General features: G+C 37.5%; 2 protein-coding genes across 20 annotated transcripts in view; both read left to right on the top strand.

Moving 5' to 3' along the window:
* Window positions 1-16,059, top strand: part of elna (elastin a) — a 67,266-nt gene extending 51,207 nt beyond the window's left edge. For 9 of the 19 annotated variants that reach the window (XM_027999252.1, XM_027999235.1, XM_027999243.1 and 6 more), the window contains 17 exons: window positions 3,200-3,274; window positions 3,363-3,398; window positions 3,654-3,704; window positions 5,926-5,928; window positions 6,129-6,158; window positions 6,236-6,271; window positions 8,572-8,607; window positions 8,688-8,765; window positions 8,930-8,977; window positions 10,254-10,298; window positions 10,766-10,804; window positions 10,947-11,036; window positions 11,221-11,259; window positions 12,403-12,450; window positions 13,755-13,790; window positions 14,146-14,223; window positions 14,750-16,059. In XM_027999252.1, coding sequence (XP_027855053.1) covers window positions 3,200-3,274; window positions 3,363-3,398; window positions 3,654-3,704; window positions 5,926-5,928; window positions 6,129-6,158; window positions 6,236-6,271; window positions 8,572-8,607; window positions 8,688-8,765; window positions 8,930-8,977; window positions 10,254-10,298; window positions 10,766-10,804; window positions 10,947-11,036; window positions 11,221-11,259; window positions 12,403-12,450; window positions 13,755-13,790; window positions 14,146-14,223; window positions 14,750-14,796 — 815 coding nt within the window. In that variant the 3' untranslated portion in view covers window positions 14,797-16,059. Of the gene's footprint in view, window positions 1-3,199; window positions 3,275-3,362; window positions 3,399-3,653; window positions 3,705-5,925; window positions 5,929-6,059; window positions 6,063-6,128; window positions 6,159-6,235; window positions 6,272-8,571; window positions 8,608-8,687; window positions 8,766-8,929; window positions 8,978-10,253; window positions 10,299-10,765; window positions 10,805-10,946; window positions 11,037-11,220; window positions 11,260-12,402; window positions 12,451-13,754; window positions 13,791-14,145; window positions 14,224-14,749 lie in introns of all 19 variants that reach the window. The other 10 variants (XM_027999237.1, XM_027999234.1, XM_027999236.1 and 7 more) reach the window with 10 other exon arrangements.
* Window positions 16,060-17,362: 1,303 nt separating this feature from the next.
* limk1a (LIM domain kinase 1a) overlaps window positions 17,363-18,652 on the top strand; it is a 50,694-nt gene continuing 49,404 nt past the window's right edge. The window contains exon 1 of the mRNA XM_027999256.1: window positions 17,363-17,701. Coding sequence (XP_027855057.1) covers window positions 17,644-17,701 — 58 coding nt within the window. The 5' untranslated portion in view covers window positions 17,363-17,643. The remainder of the gene's footprint in view (window positions 17,702-18,652) is intronic.

Below are 18,652 nucleotides of genomic sequence, written 5' to 3'. Positions count from 1 at the left end.
TGTGGTACAACTAGTAAGCACAAAACTCCAAATACTGAAAAGTTTGGGATATTTCTATACGAGTAAGGCAAATCTGATTGACTGCAGTAATTGGTACGCATTTTTATCCATTTACAGATTTACTGTTTAAATTGCTATGAAATTAATTAGCCACCTATTTGTAGTTTTGAGTCAGGCGTTAAAGGTGGGACTGGTACCAGGAGGAGTAAGAGGTGTACAATACTCTGCTACTGCTAACGCTGCTAAATATGGTCCAAGTAATAACAGAGATTTAAAAGAAATACTTACGGCTAACTTTTTTGCTTAGGTATTTGTGATGACATTTTATGAAGATTGGAACGGTTTACAGTTTTAAGCCTCTCTAATAAATCAACAAATAAATACGCTAAAGGTTGTAAATTGAATCAGTAATGATTACTAGTAGATATTATTAAATCTATGTTAACTGACCCGCTCATAAAATATGTAACCGAAGAGTCACAAAGACATCAACACCTAACCAACAACGGCAGACTGCTTCTTCAGACTATTACTAAAGGTGAAATTTGTTTACTACATGAAAATTGATATCCATAATATTATCTAAACAGATTATTGATGTAACGTTTATCCAGATTTTCTGACTCTCTGAAGTCAAAAGAAAAAAAACTTAATAAGGAGTACACTGATCAATTGACCAGCTGATGAATCAGTCCATTCAATTTTCTTAATTTTGGGCAACCAATAAGTAACTAACTGAAACATAAAACATTTCTGGAGGAAATTGTGGGATTGCACAAAGATAGGTAAAAGTAAAATATTGATATATAACATCTTTATTGAAAAGGTTGCCCAGGCAAATAAACCTTCATGGATCGTATGGTTCTTTTTAGCCTCTTAATCTCAGTTTAATCCCTGAGGAGGAACTGTCAATTGGGACCAATTGACCAATGAGAAACTTATTTGGGCAAACATGACAGCTACATCATGTTAAATAGTCACTGAAAACAGATTCAGCTATTTATTTATTTTTTTATTTTTTGGAATATGGATTCAGAGATACCTTTTTAAGTGTAAAACAAATTTAAACGCTATCCTTTTGGTCATAATAACTGCATTATTCTAGTTGATTTCATATGACTGTTTTGTAATACTAAGTTATCAGAAGTTGTTTGAAGTGCAATGATGAAACGCATGCAAAGTAGATTTAAGTTCACAGCTGAGGAAGGTAGGCGTCACGACCACCTTATTCCGAGCCCCCAAGAGGCTTTGCATGATTTATGGGCCTTCCACCGCAAACTGGAACCTCCATTTGTTTACATGTTAGCAACTCGCTAACCGGCTTTTGTCAGAGCTTTTAGGCTATAAAATATGTGGGAACTCCAGCTGTCACAGCTTAAATGCGGCAATATTGTTTTACCGCAACGTACAGCTATTGCGGGGAAGGATGGCGACTTGAAAAAATGGCCGCAAATAACCCGCATTAGCATATTTAGCTACTTCACTGACTCAGTTGCTATGGATACAGATGCGGGTTTCTTCCGTTGGTTTTTTTGTCCACACAATGAAACGAGCACATATAAAGCATTTTGGGTTCTCTCTTCAAGTTTTGAATTTTTAGCCAAATTCTTTTTGTTTCCTTATCCGTAGTATTAAGGAAGAATTATTGTTAAAACTTTGAACAAAACGTTTGGCTCGTCTCTTCCTTAACACAGCCGGGTTCTTCTCGGCGAGCAGCGGCCAGCTGTAAAACGAAACTAAACAAAGCGTGTTCACGTCACAGATCACAGAGTTTAATTCCATACAAAGCAATGAACAACAAAGCTGCAGAGATACAGAGATATGCATTTTCTCATAAAAATAACAACAGACAAAGACAAACACGAAACACACAGACAGACAAAGGCGCCCACGTGGAGAAAAAAGATGGAACAAAAAACTCTCCTTCTTTCTCTTTTCATGTCTTCTTAATACAAAGGGGTGTTTCCGTATTTTAATTTATGCAACGAAGGCGTTCCGTTGTTCAACCAATCAGAGACCTGTTTTCGGCCCCAGAGAAACCCGCGAAACTCCCCTCCTTACAGTTCAACTCAAATGTGATCTGTTCTCTGTCACACCAAACAGGGAAAGTTCCCAGCACCGAAGTCCTGATATAAATCTCGCCGACTCCCCTGAAGTTTCTTCCTCCCACATTCCAGCTGCTGTTTCCATGGAGATGCTAATTTTATGGCCCTTGTGTGCTCTTAAGCAGACAGTGGAAGGCGTCTGCTTGTCTCCTTGGGCCTCTCTGAAGGGTCACACAAAACCTGTTTTTCAAATAAGACTGCTTAATATAGCTTTACACATGTTGTAAGATTAAGTGTATTTTTAGCACTAAAATAATCATTTTCCTTAACAGTAGGTAGGCGAAGAAACACGTTAATGTGTGGTTCGGTTCGGTTCTAGTCCAGTGGGGAGATTCTCCAGATTACGGTCTGAAGCGCAGCAGCTGCGGTCATTTCTCCGCTGATTTGCAGCGCAACGGAGAACCTCGAGGTTCTGGTTCTGATGAACTAAATAAACCCAGATATTTTATTTTGTATTATAAAAAAATTATTGCTGGCCCAAACATAATTATAAAGACTCGGATCATGAACTTAATTATTTTTTTAAATTCAAACAAAAAATCAAATTCACATCACGCCAAGTTTATATTATGTAGTTCTGTTGTTTTACACTGTCGGCGCAAAACTGCAGCTCAGATCTCTAACCAGCTGCTCTTCTTTTCTCTTTATTCCGGTCCGTTATTCAGAGGAACGAGCTGCTAGCAGCGATTCTAATTCACGGTCATTCTGTTACAAAACTTAACGCAGTGTTCCTGTCCTCCCCGTGATTAAACTCATAATTACGATCCTTTGTACTGAACAGCTCTCCGATAGCATGCGGCATGTCCGTAAACAGGTATTACTAAATATTGTACAACAACTGAACAGAGAGATGTAACTTCTATCATGAATATAGACTAGCAAAAAACCCTTCAAGTTACAGTGAATTAATGCTATTTCTGGTGGGCGCCGAAAGTAAAACCGTATTCGTTTCCACAGTAAGCCTCCCAGGAATAAGGTGGATAAGGGAGACCTGATTGTAGTTGGAATTCAGAACTAATAAAACAGCACAGAGTCTCACATACACAGAATTAAGAAAGTGTCGTTTTTGGTAACCTTTGTGCTTCGTGCATCAGGTATCGGACCTGGTGCGACTCCGGACACGTCCGTCAGCGGCATTGCAAATGGCTCCGTATCGGCTGTAAAACCAGGTGATACTTTAAATCCAGTTTCTATCATCACTGAAAGACGAAGTTCAAACATCATGGAATTAGAGATGATGCTTTCGTGCTTTTACAGGGAAGGAAGTAGGTGTTGGCGGAACTCCTCAGCCAGGTAGATCACGTATTAAACTCTGCCATGAGCATTAGCTGCTCAAACTTGCACATGTAAGCTTCAGTAACTGCTGTATCCCATGACCCCTGCACATAAAACTCACACATTGTTTATACTGCTGATGCTAGCAGCTAATGACCTCCTCCAGCTCACAGGCACCCGCTGTGGCAGTGTTAGGATCCACTTCACAGCTTCTACCTTTTCTGGCCTCTCTCATGCACTGGATGAAACTGGAACCTGTTGTCTTTTTGGCAGGGCCCACTCCTATCGCTGCACTTAATAAGGCCCCAGAGGTCCCACAGCCCTGTAAGACCTGTTGCTTGCCTTAAGCCTCTCGCCAAACTGTGCAATGTGGCTTATTTATTTTTTCAGTAGATGTTGAATGTTTCATCCATGTCAGTATATGTGAATGTAAATGTTTCACAGATAAGCATCACTCTCTTCCTGCACGACAGCATGTATGGGAATGTTTTTAATGGTTTACAATTTAAGCCAGATATTTATATTCTTTATAAATGTATTTATTTAGTGTCTGACATAAAATCAGAACAAATCTTTTCTGTTATAGGAAATTAAAATTATTTTAAGAATTATGCCAGAATAAGAGAAAAGTTTACTTCATTAAAAATAAAGAAGCCCAGTTTCAAGCTCCCTTTCATCTCCCTTTCTCAGCTCCTTCAGACTAGCCAGTACCAATTAGCAAACATCTGGTGGAATTGCACTTCAGCTGAGCTCATATTAGCAGGTATTTGTCAATGAAACGTTGGTAAAAACGTTGTTTAAGGGTTAATAGAGGAGCCATGTTATGATGACTTCCTGAAGGGCGTTTCATAAAGATCAGGAGTTTTTAAAGAGACAGAGCCCCAATTTCAAGTCATTAAATTACAAAGTCAATTTTTTTTTTAAAAATCACATTTGCTATATGCAGCATTTTTATAATAAGTAAATGTATATGCTGATTCAATGTCAGACATAGGGGAAAAAGGAAATTGTTTTTTATACAGAGTTGGTAAAAATCTGTATTCAGCTGCTTATGGCCACAGCTTACAGTGTAAAATTTGTTTGCGTTGTCTGACATTTTAAATGAATTGAATGCTTTCAAACTAACTTGTAAAAAGCAGGGAATTTCCTGTTTATTGCATGTTTATTGTACTAACTTGTTTTTGTGCAACATAGTTTTAATGTCTTACTTTGGTCAATCTCTAAACAGAAACAGAATGCAGAATCAGTGGCTTTTAACTTGTCAAATATAAATATTAATTATTATTGTAATTAAATTAAAATAATTGTAAACAATAATTTTTAAAAAGCCATTTTATTTACAAGACCCACCATACTTATACTTAACTTGGTTGCCCTAAATAAAAGTCCTAGAATAAATAATTTTATTGCAGTTGCATAATCCCACATTAAGATTTTTAGAATTCATTCAGTGCAAAAAATAAATAAATCCAATGTTAAAGGTTCCTGTTAAGGAGGAGTATAACCATTGACAGCCCCAAGAATTCAACATTAAAACAAATTACTTAGTAAGTTGTCTACTGTTTTTAAAATCATAGTTAATTATTGTTTATTCACACAGATATATGCGCTCAAATCAGTCTCAAAACTTGCGCAGATGGGTCACTGGTCATTAATTTGGTGAGGCAAATAATAGGATGAAAGAAACGGGAAGAAACCTCAGAATTATATTTCCATTCGTAAACAAAAGAAACAGCAAAGCATCATTTCACATGAACTACTAAAACACTAAACTGCTTTGAACAAATGAAGAACATGCAAATTGATAAATACAAAATCAAAAAAAGCAGGAGAAATGATTACGTTCATCTGTCCTACTTATCCTAGTTAAACTACTTCATTTGAAGACATTCTGCAGACTGTGGATTTTCTGTTTCACAGTTTCATTCAGTCACTTCGATGCATTTAGTATGATAGTATGATAATTAAATACGGATATTTAATTATCCGTATTTAATTAAATACAGATATTTAATTATCAGGGTACAAGATGTAGTAATGTGTACATAAGGAAGAGGGAGACTGATGTGTTTCCTTTGTTACATCTTAACAGTATGGTCTGTTTGTGTTTGCACTTTTCTTTTTGATAACTTTTCATTCTTTCTCACTAACATTTCACTTTTACCTCACTGGTTAGCTTTCAAAGTTCAAACTGTCTACATGTTTCATTTTTAAACTCAAGAGTCACAAAGAGGATTATGTTCCCTTAATTTCATTTTGTTTGTCTACAGCTTGTATTAATGTGCTCTGACACTGTGGTTATTTCACCTTTGTGTTCAAATTCAGATGAATTCATTAATTTAAACCTAAAGTTTTAAATGAGACACTGTTTATGCACTGTAAATCCTCATACAACATGAAAGTAATTGAAGCAGAACTTTTACGTCATTTAGTCCAATCTGGTAAATGGATAAATGAAAAAGGCGTGACATCTTAAAAAGTGTATTTTGATTAACTTTGTTCTTTTTTCTTTTTGCTCCATCTTGTGGCGGCTTCATGAAAACAGGCGGTAGGTTCGATATATTTATTTTAATTTGCCTTACACAAACTGTCTGCTTGTGTATTTCTGTTACATGGTGTGTGTGGGTGTGTGTGTGGGTGTTTCTAATTCACCATATATTTATTTTTGTGAGGTTAAAGGCAGTGCTTTAACCTCACATTAGTTACATGCTTCGTATTAATTTATTTCAACCTTGTTTTTCCTTTCAGTTGGCACAACTGGTGGACAAGTTCAACCCGGTAAGTTGAGAGGTGATATTAAATCTATGACCACCAGGGGGAGACAAAGACAGCGTTGTAATTCTGTTGTTTTTCAGGCGCTGGAGTCAAACCACCAAAGCCATATGTACCAGGTAAAGATGAGCTCAGCAGTTTTACTGTGGTCCATCTGGGTTGTGATTATAAAGTAGAAGCAACGTAATCCCCCTCCAGGTTTGTTAATTCACATTATGTAGAACCAAACAATATCCACTAGTCTTTTATCCATTGATAATGAGCCAGCAGAAATATACATTAACCGTTGCAAACTTTAGTTTGATATCATTTCAGTATCAAAACATTCTTATCAAATGATCAGTACACATTTTTAGCTATCCCTCTTTCACATGCAGGGTGCATTACTCTGAGCAAGCAGGTTCTGTCTAGACAATAAATGACCCAAACTGAATCAATAAAAGCAGTTTGTGTAAAAGGAAAAGCTGCATCAGGTCTTTTTCAGCCCAATCAGACCTCCACCGGACTCGACACTCGTTAGATTTTTATTGCACATCCAGCTTTACAGTTTTGGAAAGGTTTTGCTTTTTTGCTGTATTGTCTTTGTGGAACAGTTTAAACGCTAGTGTAACAAAAAAGAACGGTATCAAACTAGAAAATGTCTGAAGAAATTTAAACGGGGCCTGCCAAAGTGTGCCTGTCGGTTGGAACCCAGCGTTCTGATGCTAAAAATTAGCATCAATGCTAAAGTAAGCTACAATGTATTTAATAGCATGTGGAGAATCACAAGCATGTTGAGCAATGTGGATTTACTGTCATTGGTGGTGAATATATTATAAAACAGACCGCAAATGTAAAAATCCAATTTATACTTCGTATTAATTTATAATTAATACGAAAAAAACCAGAAAAAAACGCTAAACTCTTAACACCAAATTAATAATTTTTTTATAAAACATAATATCTTCTGAAAAACTGCTTATCTGCTCAGACACAAGAAATTTACAGGTAAAATTCAGATGTTTACCTCGTGGCACTTGGTTACCAGAAAACATGCTCATCTCTTAGCAACAGATTAACAACAAATATTGTTATTGTTCAAAAACCATAAGATTTCTTCTGCTCTTTTGAAATACAACTTATCTTATACTGAAGAAGAATTGTGCAGGTGGCGCATTTTTCAGAAAAGTGAAAATGTTTTTTTTTCTGCCATTGTTGGAGAATATATTGTAAAACAGATACTCAATGTAAAATTCTGATTTATACTTTGTGGCAATTTGTTACTAGAAAAAATCGTTCATCTCTTAACTCCAAATTCATAACAAGTAATAATATTGTTTATAAAACATAAGTTAGGGTTATGTTTTATAACATAACCCTCTGAAAACTGTCATGTGTGAGTGAGACATAGAGGGGGAGACAAAATTCTCCCTCTGTTTTGAGTCTGACACAAAACTGTGTCAATTAGGAATTGTTTTGATTTGAGTTTGGCCCGTTTTTTGCTAACTGCGTCGCCATGGTAACTTGAAATGCCAACAGAAGTAATAGCCCGCATGCCGAGATCCAGCCACATGTTTTGATATATATATATATTGTGGGCGTACACGCAGCGGTACGAGCCGCATTAACGGTGAAAGGAAGCGGCAGTTATTTTGAGGTGTACAGTAATAGGTGCCTTCATGCATTTCGTTGCTCTCCTATGCTCTGCATTGGAAGGCCCTAATTAAAAGAACTTAATGCCACATTAAGACAAGGAAGCTGTAACCTGTCATGGGTCTTTGTTATCGTCCCACACAGGTGCTCATAATAACCAAGCTTTTTAAGATCAGTTTTAAGGCTTCAGCAAAAGAAAAGTCCCAGTGTGGAATAAGTAAGAGGCTATGGCTTAAAAATACTCTGCTTGTTTAAATATATATTTTCTATTATTGATTTTTAACAGGACAATTCATACAATTCTTTGCTGACCAACATTTTGCAATCAAGCTTGATCTTCATTAGGAGCACCGTCTGCTGTGGTATCCTCTTCTGTTTTCTACTTCCCTCAAACAGATGAACAAACAGCCATCAGTTAACCCTCCAATCTTCAAAAAAAATATATATATCATATTGTGAAATAAAGTGAATAAATAGAATTAAGCAAAATAGTAAAGTATGTAAAAAAAAAAACTAAAGAGACATAATTTAAATATAACTTTACAAATACGGATGACAAAATTGATACTAAATTCCACATGTGTTCAATATTTGTGTTAATTTTTAAGCTTTGAAAGAAAACATTAAACTGATATCATTTTAATAGTGTGTAGTTTATATTGGTTTTCATATAAATGTAATGAACTGAATGAAGAGTGCAATGCTTTTTACATAAATTAAATTAGGCCAATAATGAACATGTACAGTCTGAGGCCTACTGGGAAGTCTTTACTGTTGTTCTCTGCAGTTCCAGGTGCAGGTGGATATGGATATCCATATGGAGGTACGTTTCTTAATGTTTCTTGTTAGACGTTCATCGATGTGATGGAAACTGCAACATTATGTCTGTAATCTTTGTTTCAGTTCCTTACGGTACTGGTACCGGTACGGGTATCGGCACCGTGCCTGGGCAGGGAGCAGGAACAGGAGTGAAATATCCAGGTAAAGATATTTCTTTTTCACTTCAGACAATCAATCAAACTGGTCCTCAAAGAGGTGTGAGAGGTTTTCACATTTCTCATGCAAAAACCAAGTTATGATAATTCATAAAACACATTTGCCTTGCTGTGCTGTGGCCTCATGGATCTCTGTGGTGTGTTTTGCAGTTGCAGGAGGCAGAGTAGGAATCCCTCTGGCTGCAGGAGGCTATCAAAGTCAGTGCTTGTCGACCTGTCTTTTTGCATTTCTACAAACTCTGATTTATGAAAAACAAGAATTTTTGAGAAATAATGTTATTTAACATACCCATATTACATAAATGGATACAGGGGAAAGGAGGAGGTCACAAATGCCTTGTAAAAAAGAAGCCATTCAACATTTTCTGTTAGTTTGTTTCTCTATCTGACCAAACTGTTCTTGTTTTAGGACGCCAGAGTAATGTGAATTCAACAGTGTACACATTAAGATCAGTTTGCTTTTAAGCCTTTTAGGAAAGCTCGGATGATGGGCCATGGATTTTCATGTTTCTGATAATTTATTTCCAGCATTTGAGTTAAATGGAGTCACAGCTGTGGATGTATTTCAAGTGTAAAACCTCAACCACACTCATTCCTGGTGTGACATCATTGAAAAATGAAAAGGAATCTGTCAAGAAATCAGAGATGATTGTGGCCATTTACACGTCTGTTTCATCATGGGGAACAATCTTCAGATGCCTGAAGGTGCCACATTTGTCTATTTATTATTTGAAATTATAAACATCAGGGCAATATCCAGCCATCATACGATTCAGGGAGGAGACAGGTTCTGTGTTCACCAGATACAACGGTTGCACCAGTTTTTGGTGCAAATTCTGAGCATCTGACAAAGAGGAAATGCACAAATTACTCTAAAAGCAATATCAAAAGTCAGAAAATAATCTGGAAATAACCTGAGGAACAAATACCTTAGTTTATGGAGAGATTTCTTGTCATCTGATGAAGCTAAAATTAAAGTGTTTGGTCATAATGACTGTTGTTACAGTCAGAGGCATCCTGTATGTTTTGTAGCAGGAGAAACTAGGTAAATGTATTTTTATACAGACTATGTAAATATCTGGTTTCAACTGAATATGACTAAGGATTCACACTTCTTCAATATTTCGATGGGTTAGCGTCATACAGTCAAGATTAAAAACAGTGTTGATATAAAAGGAAAGGAGCATGAAGAGCTAAATAACACAGTTTTCCCCTGACAACACAATCGTCCGGTCCAGCGCTCAGAGTGACAGTTGGTCAGGACGTGCCATCACATCACATTTCCTGTGCAGGAAATCGGCCAAAACCCTGATAAGTGACAAATGAGGAACTGCTTTGATGGTGTTTCAGAGCAGAAAGTATTTACAGCTTTTCTTGTCCTGCATTTGTTTTTGCATTGTTTGTGTCTTTGATAGCCTATGAAACAGTAATTTCTCGTCTCTGCTGACCCCTGTCTTTCTCCGCCCCTCTGCAGTTGGACAGGCGGGAGCTGGTGGTGGAGTCAAACCACCCAAACCAGGTAAAATACCAGCTTTCACTCTGTCACAGCAAACCCTAATTTATCCTGGTTCCCCTCTAAACTACAAAGAAATATTTTTGCTCGTATAGTCCCAACACAAGAAGAGTTATTTACCAGTTATTTACCTTAAAAAGTCTGCAGAATCCAGCTCCACCAAATACAGAAATCCCAGGAGGGTTCCTGCACCATTAGGAGTTTGCAAATGGAGCAGACTGGTGATTGTTGGTAATACTGAAGATAACATCGCAGTTAGGTTTTGTTTTTTCTTTTCCAAGAAAACAAGCTGTGGTGGAGCCCTTCCCAGAAAAAAGCTCACATCTATTTTGAGGAATGAGGAATTCTTATACGACCTGAAATGCACTGTGTCGTCTTGCCAGAAAGAAGAAACAAAATAATATCTATAAAAATGAAATGTTTTGGTAACAAAAATAGTCTAGCATTTGCTCTTTTGTGCTATATTTGATCAGGTTATGGTAACCTTGGAGGAGGAGGAGTTTATCAGCCAGGTGAGAGTCACATTATGTTGCTCTATCTTACTTTAAAACTGTAAATACAGAAACAGATAAACAATTTTTTTCATTTTATCCAGTTGCACATGTTAAATTAAAGAGTCCAACCCTCTAAATCTGCCTGAACCTGGGGTTGCAGGTGGTGCTGGGACGGGACTGGGACCTGGAGGAGCACCAGTCGCACCAGGAGGTGGACAATACTCTGCTGCTGCAAAAGCTGCTAAATATGGTAAAAAAAAAATTAACACTCAGGTGCAGGGTTAAAGAAGAAAGAAATGCTCAACTTTTTGTTTTACAGCGTATGTGTTGAAATGTCACTTTTATGTCATTAAAGTATGTTGAGGTTGATTTTTAAATGTGGGGGAGAGTTGTAAAGTGGTGTACAGTTTTTCAGTGTCGTTTCTGTTCATCAGGTCTTCAATCAGGAGTTGGACCAGGAGGAGTTCAAACAGGTACACAATGTTTACTCTGTTATGTGGTGCAGCTTCTTCAATTTGCTGTTATATACTGGAGATGCTTTTCAGAGACCTGAAAAATATTTGTTTTCCTTAAATGTTTTAATTTCATATTTTTGGAATAATGTGGCAGACCAACAGGTGGAAACGATATGCGTGCTTTTCAAAATACTCTGTACCTGACTCAATACTTTATCAAACCACATTTTAATCCAACTGCAGCTGCAAGTCTTTGAAATGACTTTGGTCTAAATCTAATCCATGCCGTTGTAGTTCAGACTGTATGTGTAGGGGTTTGTCGGACTGGAAGGTGAATGTTTTTTATTGCACCTAGCAGGTTTTCTTCTTGGTTTCTTTTAACAATTACTCTCTTCTCGCCACTCTGCCATAACAGCTTTTGTGGCGAACGTGACTAATAGTCGTCTCTGATTGGTTCTCTCTTTGCTCGGTCTCCCAGTTTAGGAGGGAGGCCTTATCTTGACTTGTTGGCAGTTTTGGTAAACTGTTTCACTCACTTTTAATTGGTTGTGCTGGCTTTTATTTCGCAGTATCAGTAAAATGAGATGAAATCCAATGAATGCCATAAACCTAAAGTTTAGCTTGTAAAAGAAATTTGGGAACAATGTATTCTTCCTCCTTCCACGTCACAATCAATCGTTACTTTATCACATAAAAACCCAATGAATACATTCCAGTTTGTGAGTTTAATGTGACAAAACATAAAAAGGTTTATATTATATTATATTATATTCTTCTGAAGTGTAGCAGTGTGTCGGTCCTGTTGTTTCTCCACCTGTGATGAATGAGTGTAATCACACAGCAGCAGCCAGCAGCACAGACTGTGTACAAGCTCATCACAAATAGATACGTCGCTAATCTCTCTCCCAGAGGTCAAAGGCCTCTTTGGCTGTGCTGCAGATGGTGCAAAAAAATAAAATAAAAATAAAAAATTAGGAAGCTGCCCAACTTAAGTAGGAGAGACATTTTTCAAATTGAGTAAATAAAGAAAATGAGGTCAAGCTGTGCTGTGTTCTGCTTGTATTTCTCTGAACTGATTGTTGCTGTTTTAATTTACTAAATCTTTGTATTTATTTATTTTGTTATCTGGTTGAACACAGTAACTGCTTTTTAAATCTACAGGTGTGGTTCCTGGTTATGGTGGAGGATACCCTCAGCAATACGCCCCAGGTACTTATCTGCCTTCTTGTTATATTTTCTTTTTGCTTATAAATGAACGTTATGTAACATGCTGTACATTTGTATTTTTGATAGAAACGACTGATTTGTTGTGCCATAAATAAGCAGAGTAAATGTCTTAATTAGCTGAATATTGAGACAGACAACACATGAAAACAAGGGCTTGTGTTCAGTATTACAGTCTGAAGCTGCATTCAGGCAGACATATATTATAGAGCAGATGTAGCTTTCATTTTTCATGTCTGTTTCTGGATCAGGTGGATTAATGCTGATCAGCTGCTTTTCATGAAATGTGAATAAAAAAAGGACAAGTTATTGCATCATTCATATTTATAAATAATTTATTTAGAATAAAGGCTAAAGAGGGATGAAGCCATAAGCTTCTGAAAATTGTGCTTTTTTTCCGTAAATTAATATTTCACTCATTTAACAAAGGAAGAAGAAACCACAAGTTTAAAGAATTTACTAGGGCTTATATGTTAATAAGATTCAAATTATTTCTCTCCCGTCTATGTTTGTTGAAATTTTTACTAATTCCTATTCCAGATTTTCCAGATTTATAGTTTGACCTGTCCACATTGTTGAAGTCTGCTGTATTATGTAGTTCAGCTCCATAATATAATGTAAAATAAAAAGACATTTAATCTTGTGACTGTGTGATGTTAATGAAATTATTTGCTTTTCATGCCTCAATTTTAATTTAAATTTGAGCTGTTTTGGATTCATAAAGGTTATCCTATTCGAAACCCACAGGATGGTTTATTTGTGTCTTATGTTCATAAAGAACTAAATTACTTTAGAAACAAAAATAAATGACACTTTTAACTGCAAGATGTTTTTATAGTTACGTTTTATGGAGCAAGTTCTCTCTCGCTGTCCTACTTTAAGTAAATAATGATCGAGGTTAATGTTCACAAATGTGAGCACATATTTCTAAATATAATCTAAGCGAGGGAACCACAAAAAGTTTGGACACTTTGCAAAATTTGGTGTCGTGAGTCTTGCAACTCATGACTCGTACCACAAATATAATCTACTGATATTAAATTTATATAAGTGCTACTCAGATGTTGTAGCAATAAGCCAATAAAAGCATTAATTTTCTCATGCTACACTTTGTGAACCCTCTGTCTGCAATGACTCACATCAGCATGCCGATTGCAGAGGAGCTTCTGACATAACCATGTTTCTGATTGGTTCAGTTATTTGAATAATTGGGAATACTCATAGACTGGATAGGTTAAGGCTATGATACTAAGATGTCTCATATTTTCTGTGTTTTTGATGTTGTTTAGGTCAATATGCGCCAGCCTCACTGACCCCACAACAAGGTACCAAAGACCATTATCACCTTGCTGCACACTTAATTACACTTCCTTATGAAGGTGTCCATTTGAAACAGGGTGTTCATGGTGGACGCATGATGATCTTTATTTTTCTCAGCTCAAATCCTAATTCAGATAAACAGCTTAGAGATGATGACATTTATCCAATGTATGTGTCAATAAATTTGTTGCCAAGATTTCTTACATAACAAATGCAGAGCTTTATAAAACTAAAGGAGTGAAAGCAGCATGGAGCAAACATCTGGTTTATAATATAATACTAACACATCCATAAATTTAGCATATAAAGTAGCATAGCTATAATAAAGCAATGATATTTGTTTCTTTTGTCATTTTGCAGCCAAGGCAGCAAAGTATGGTGCGCTGCAGGGCTTCCTTGGCGGAGGAGGAGGCGGAGGAGGCGGAGGGTTCTACAGAGGTGAATTACAGTCTTTAAACCTCCACAATTATTAAAACCTCTTGCAAAATGTTTTTAAAAGCCTTGAAAATAGAAAGGTTTGTTGTTGCCGCAGCTAAATCTCACACAGAAATTAAGAAAAATCCAACTTTTCATTTGAGTTCATAGTAATGATTAATATAAATAATTGTAGCCTAAGCATTTTTGGGGGTCTATACTTAGACTTTGTAAGCTGATTGGAGTGTCTGCAAGGTTTTAGTTAGTAATCCAAGACTTTTTCTTTGTTCCTCCTACAAATGGAAAAACAAGAGAGCATGGCAGTGAGCTATATAAAAAGACTGATCATGTTGATCTTCATGATTTCTTAATGCGGTATTTATTTTCACATTAAAGGTTGGATTTTTCTGCTTTTTCCATTTTGCAAATGTGATTATTTCAAGGCAATAAGAACACACAGAAAAACTGCAACCTTAACATGATCGATTATTGTCGAAGCCACTCCTGGGTAATGAATTAATAACCCAGCTTACTGCGGTGTTCTCTGTAGGTGGCGCTGCAGGATGCCAGGGTAAATACTGTGGGAGGAGGAAGTAGAGGATCTCCAGATCCAGTGACCTCAAGACACCATGGTGCTACTGCATGATCTAGAATGTACATTTTATATGCAAACAAAGCCCGATTAGACAACCTGTATAGATGTTTGTTGTTGCTTACTTGACTTCAATGTCTGTTTTTCTACAAACCCACCGACCCAGAATTTTGTACACGTTCTGTTGTGAACATATGTTATAGATAGTGCCTTTTGATTATCATGTATGTGTTCCAGTTAATCAGCTTTGACTCTTTGTACCCCGTCACAGGAGTTAGAAATGCTTTGTGTCTTCAGTGAGTGTGTGTGTTTTTATTGTGATGATCAGGCTGACCTTTGTGTTTTAACCCCTATGGACGTGTCTCGCCCGTCTGAGCAGAACTCGCCGCCTCTCGGGGAGGGTTGGTTTGGTCAAAGCTCGCCCAAACACTGATCAGATCTGTCCAATCTGCTCCCCGCTCTTCCTCCGCTGCTATTTTTAGCCGTGCTGAGTGTAAAGCGGCAGGAGCTTGCTCGGGCCAACCCATCTGCTCTGAGATTTTGCTGATTCTTGTCGCTGTGCAGTGAAGTCTTCTCAGCACTTTCTGATCTTTGAACAACAGAGAGATGAACGCAATTGAAACGTCTTTTAATGCTTTACAGGGAGAGAAAAGCAGCCGGCCAGACGTAGATGTCAGGCTGACATGAACTTTATGTGTGGTTGAATGTTGGGTGTGTAGTCTCATTCATTATTATTTTATTTTACCTGTTATAAGTGTTTGGACTCATAGCTGTATTGTTATCAGGAAAGCATAAAACAAGAACAATCTTTTTGCATTTATCCTCTGTTACTAATTATTGCAGGCTTTGTTTAATGGGGGAGGATGTGCATTTATGTGAGACATAAAAATCCTCTTGATTATTTACTTGAGCTGCTTTTATCAGGCTTTACTGACCAAAGGTTTCTGAGTGCTGTTGCCAATGTGACCGCATCTCTCCGTGTGTAACTATGTACTGTATTTTTGACTAATTTTGATGTTAGCTGGCTTCAGTTTCTTCCACTCGGGGCTGCGTGAGAACTGTCTTTGAGCCTCGCCGGGTTGGACCATGTCGGATGTGACGTGGGACTCTCTTCATCTTTATTTAAAACTGTTGTCAGAAGGAGGAATGGTGTGGTTTTGCACTTTTTTTTATGATCTCCACGACACATGCGACTCGATCCTAGACATCCTGGCAATGTCTTTTCTTTAACAGATAACAAAATAAATGTGTTTAAAGAATTTGTTTTCCATTTGTTTGTTTGCTTCATTCATTAAACATCAGAACAACTCAGTTGATCCATCTTAGCTGTTCCTAATTTTTCTAATAAAATTGTTTTGCAGCAGTATTTAGTTGAAACCAAGAGTTTGCATACATTGAATAAAAACACATTCACCTCCTTTTCTCAACGTCTGAAGTTTATTTTAGGTCAGTTAGAATTAGCAAAATTATTTCTCTTTGTAAATGCCACAATAATGAGAGAATATGTCAGATTTATTTAATTTTGTCTTATATATTGGAGGTTTACAAAGTCAAGACATCATCATCGTGGCATGTAAAATTTAACTTTTTTACATTTTATCATAGCACAACCACAAACTTAAACTGAATTTTTGGGACCTTTACGTATTGCATGAATGGAAAATAATGTTTATATTCATCTCCTTTTATTCTAATACCCCAAATCAAACATCATAGCTCCAGAAGCCAGCTAATTATGTCAAAAAGTTCAAGGATATAAATAGTTTTGCAAGGCACTATGTAAATCCTGTAGTTAGTGTCCTAGATGGAAATGATAAAGCCATGCTGCTGTTTCCTGAGGCTCTCCAGGGACAGCTCTGACCCAGGATCCTGCAGAAGAAGCTGACTCTGCTTTCTATCTGCAGCAGGGTTCCTGTGGAACTCTACAATGTTCACACTGTAGTTGTACAACTGGCTGTCTATAATGACATAAGCTGATTTCTTTCAAATGTCCTCAAATAAAAAGAAAAGATAAACAAAAGCTTGTAAACTTGGTCACAAATGTCAGAAAAGCACAGTTATCTTTACTGCTACAACTGGAGATCGTGGGAAAATGTCATATAAAAATATTTTGAAGAGTAACACACTTGTCCTCCATGTTTTCTTCCCATTGGATCAACGGGTTATGATTATAAGTAATTTAATATAACTACAGTGGTCTTGGATGGTGACTTATATTAAGCCATTTTTTTTTCTTTTACAGGTAGACTTTTAAAACTTTCCAGTCAAAAACAGCAGTTTTTGCTTTTTCTTCTTTTCAGAATATGTCTTATATGGATACTTTCACCTCATTCTGTTTATTGATATGTGTCTTTCTGTTGTGACTATTGCAGTCATTTTTTTTTTTTTTTTTTTTGCAAACATATAATGAAGCCTTATTTTTATCTCCCTCGGGTGAGTTTTAGTTGTGTTTTTGCAGCTGTTTTTGTATCCTACACAGTGGTTAGATTATATGTTACAACGACTTGCCATATCTAGATCCCTCTCTTCTTCTTCTCCCTCCCTCCGAATGGGAAACAAATCCTGAATTCATTAACTGGGGCGTGTTCCCGGTTGGCCAGCCTCTATATTTTCCTCTCCCCGGCTCTGCCACTCCATTGGTCGGCGGATCTGTTGAATGAATCGCCGGAGAACCGAGCGAACAGCAGCGGGCAGGAGGAAGCAGCGTGGGCCGCTGCAGCTGCGGGGATCGACCGAGGCACAGCCAAACACCAGCACCGGGGGGAGCGCGCTGCGGTGGGGCCGCTGGGGGGACGTCGGTTACCGGTTCTCTGTCGACCAGAAGTTCTCCGGAGGAGACCAGAGGAAAGTGAATGAGGTTGATGCTGCTTTGCTGCACCTGGAAGGACGAACGCATGGGAGAGGAGGAAGGTGAGGAGGAGCTGGCTGCAGGGAGGTGAGGGCGTTTAAAAGGCAGAGGACGCTGCAGGCAGAGGGGCGATAAAGGCGCAGTTCTGTTGCTGTGTTTGACATCCACTGATCAGATATGGACGTGGCAGCGTTTCATCCAAAGGGAGGTTGTTTGAGCATGTTGGCGCTGATTCTGAAGCCATGTTTTCCTCGAGTTGATGCATCCGTCATGTTTGTGTGCACCAGAGAGACTCGCACCAAGCTCTCTCTGCATGTGCAACCAGTAAAAAACAGGATTGTTTATGATCAGATTGAGAGAAGAACAACAAACCGGTGAAAAGACAAGACTCTTGGGTCTAAATGAAACAAACAAATGCTTTTCTAAGTACTTTTTACCATTTGGGTGGGTAAAAAAAAGAACATCATCTCACAGAAATGTAGGGCTTAATATTAGCTGCTTATTTTGGTTGTGTTGTAGATTTTTCATCTGTCCCTCTTGTATCAGACTGTGTTAGTCCTGTCCTCTCATGTTCTATGAATAGAGCAACACAGACTTTGCATGATGTTTACATTTGCATTGCAATGATTCTGCAAGACATGAGTTACCAGAGCTTCACCTGTACAGCTCATGCTGTGTGTGGGAAGATGAGGGTGTGTCTGTTTGCTTTTACTATCTGGTCTTGAGAAATACAGGAAAGAAATAATGACTCTTAGACATTCAACTTCAGAAACCAGTGAGTGTAGTAAACCTGAGGCTCCATTATTGATATTAGTTGATTCTAAGCTCCTCTTTCCTTCATTTGTCAAAGAAACGGATGTCTTCCAAAGTCTCCCGTCTTTAGCTGCAGCCAATGTCTCCTCTAATGATGCCTCGCATATTAACTCATCCAAATGGGTTTTTTCTTCCTGAGACCAAACATTTTTCTCATTAGTGAGAAGGAATGGAGCAGTGAACAGCCCTTTGCAGGCCGC

This window comes from Xiphophorus couchianus, chromosome 18, assembly GCF_001444195.1.
Source record: "Xiphophorus couchianus chromosome 18, X_couchianus-1.0, whole genome shotgun sequence".
In the NCBI taxonomy this organism is placed as follows: Eukaryota; Metazoa; Chordata; class Actinopteri; order Cyprinodontiformes; family Poeciliidae; genus Xiphophorus; species Xiphophorus couchianus.
Note: the sequence above shows the minus strand (reverse complement) of the source record. Positions and strands in the feature narration are given on the sequence as shown.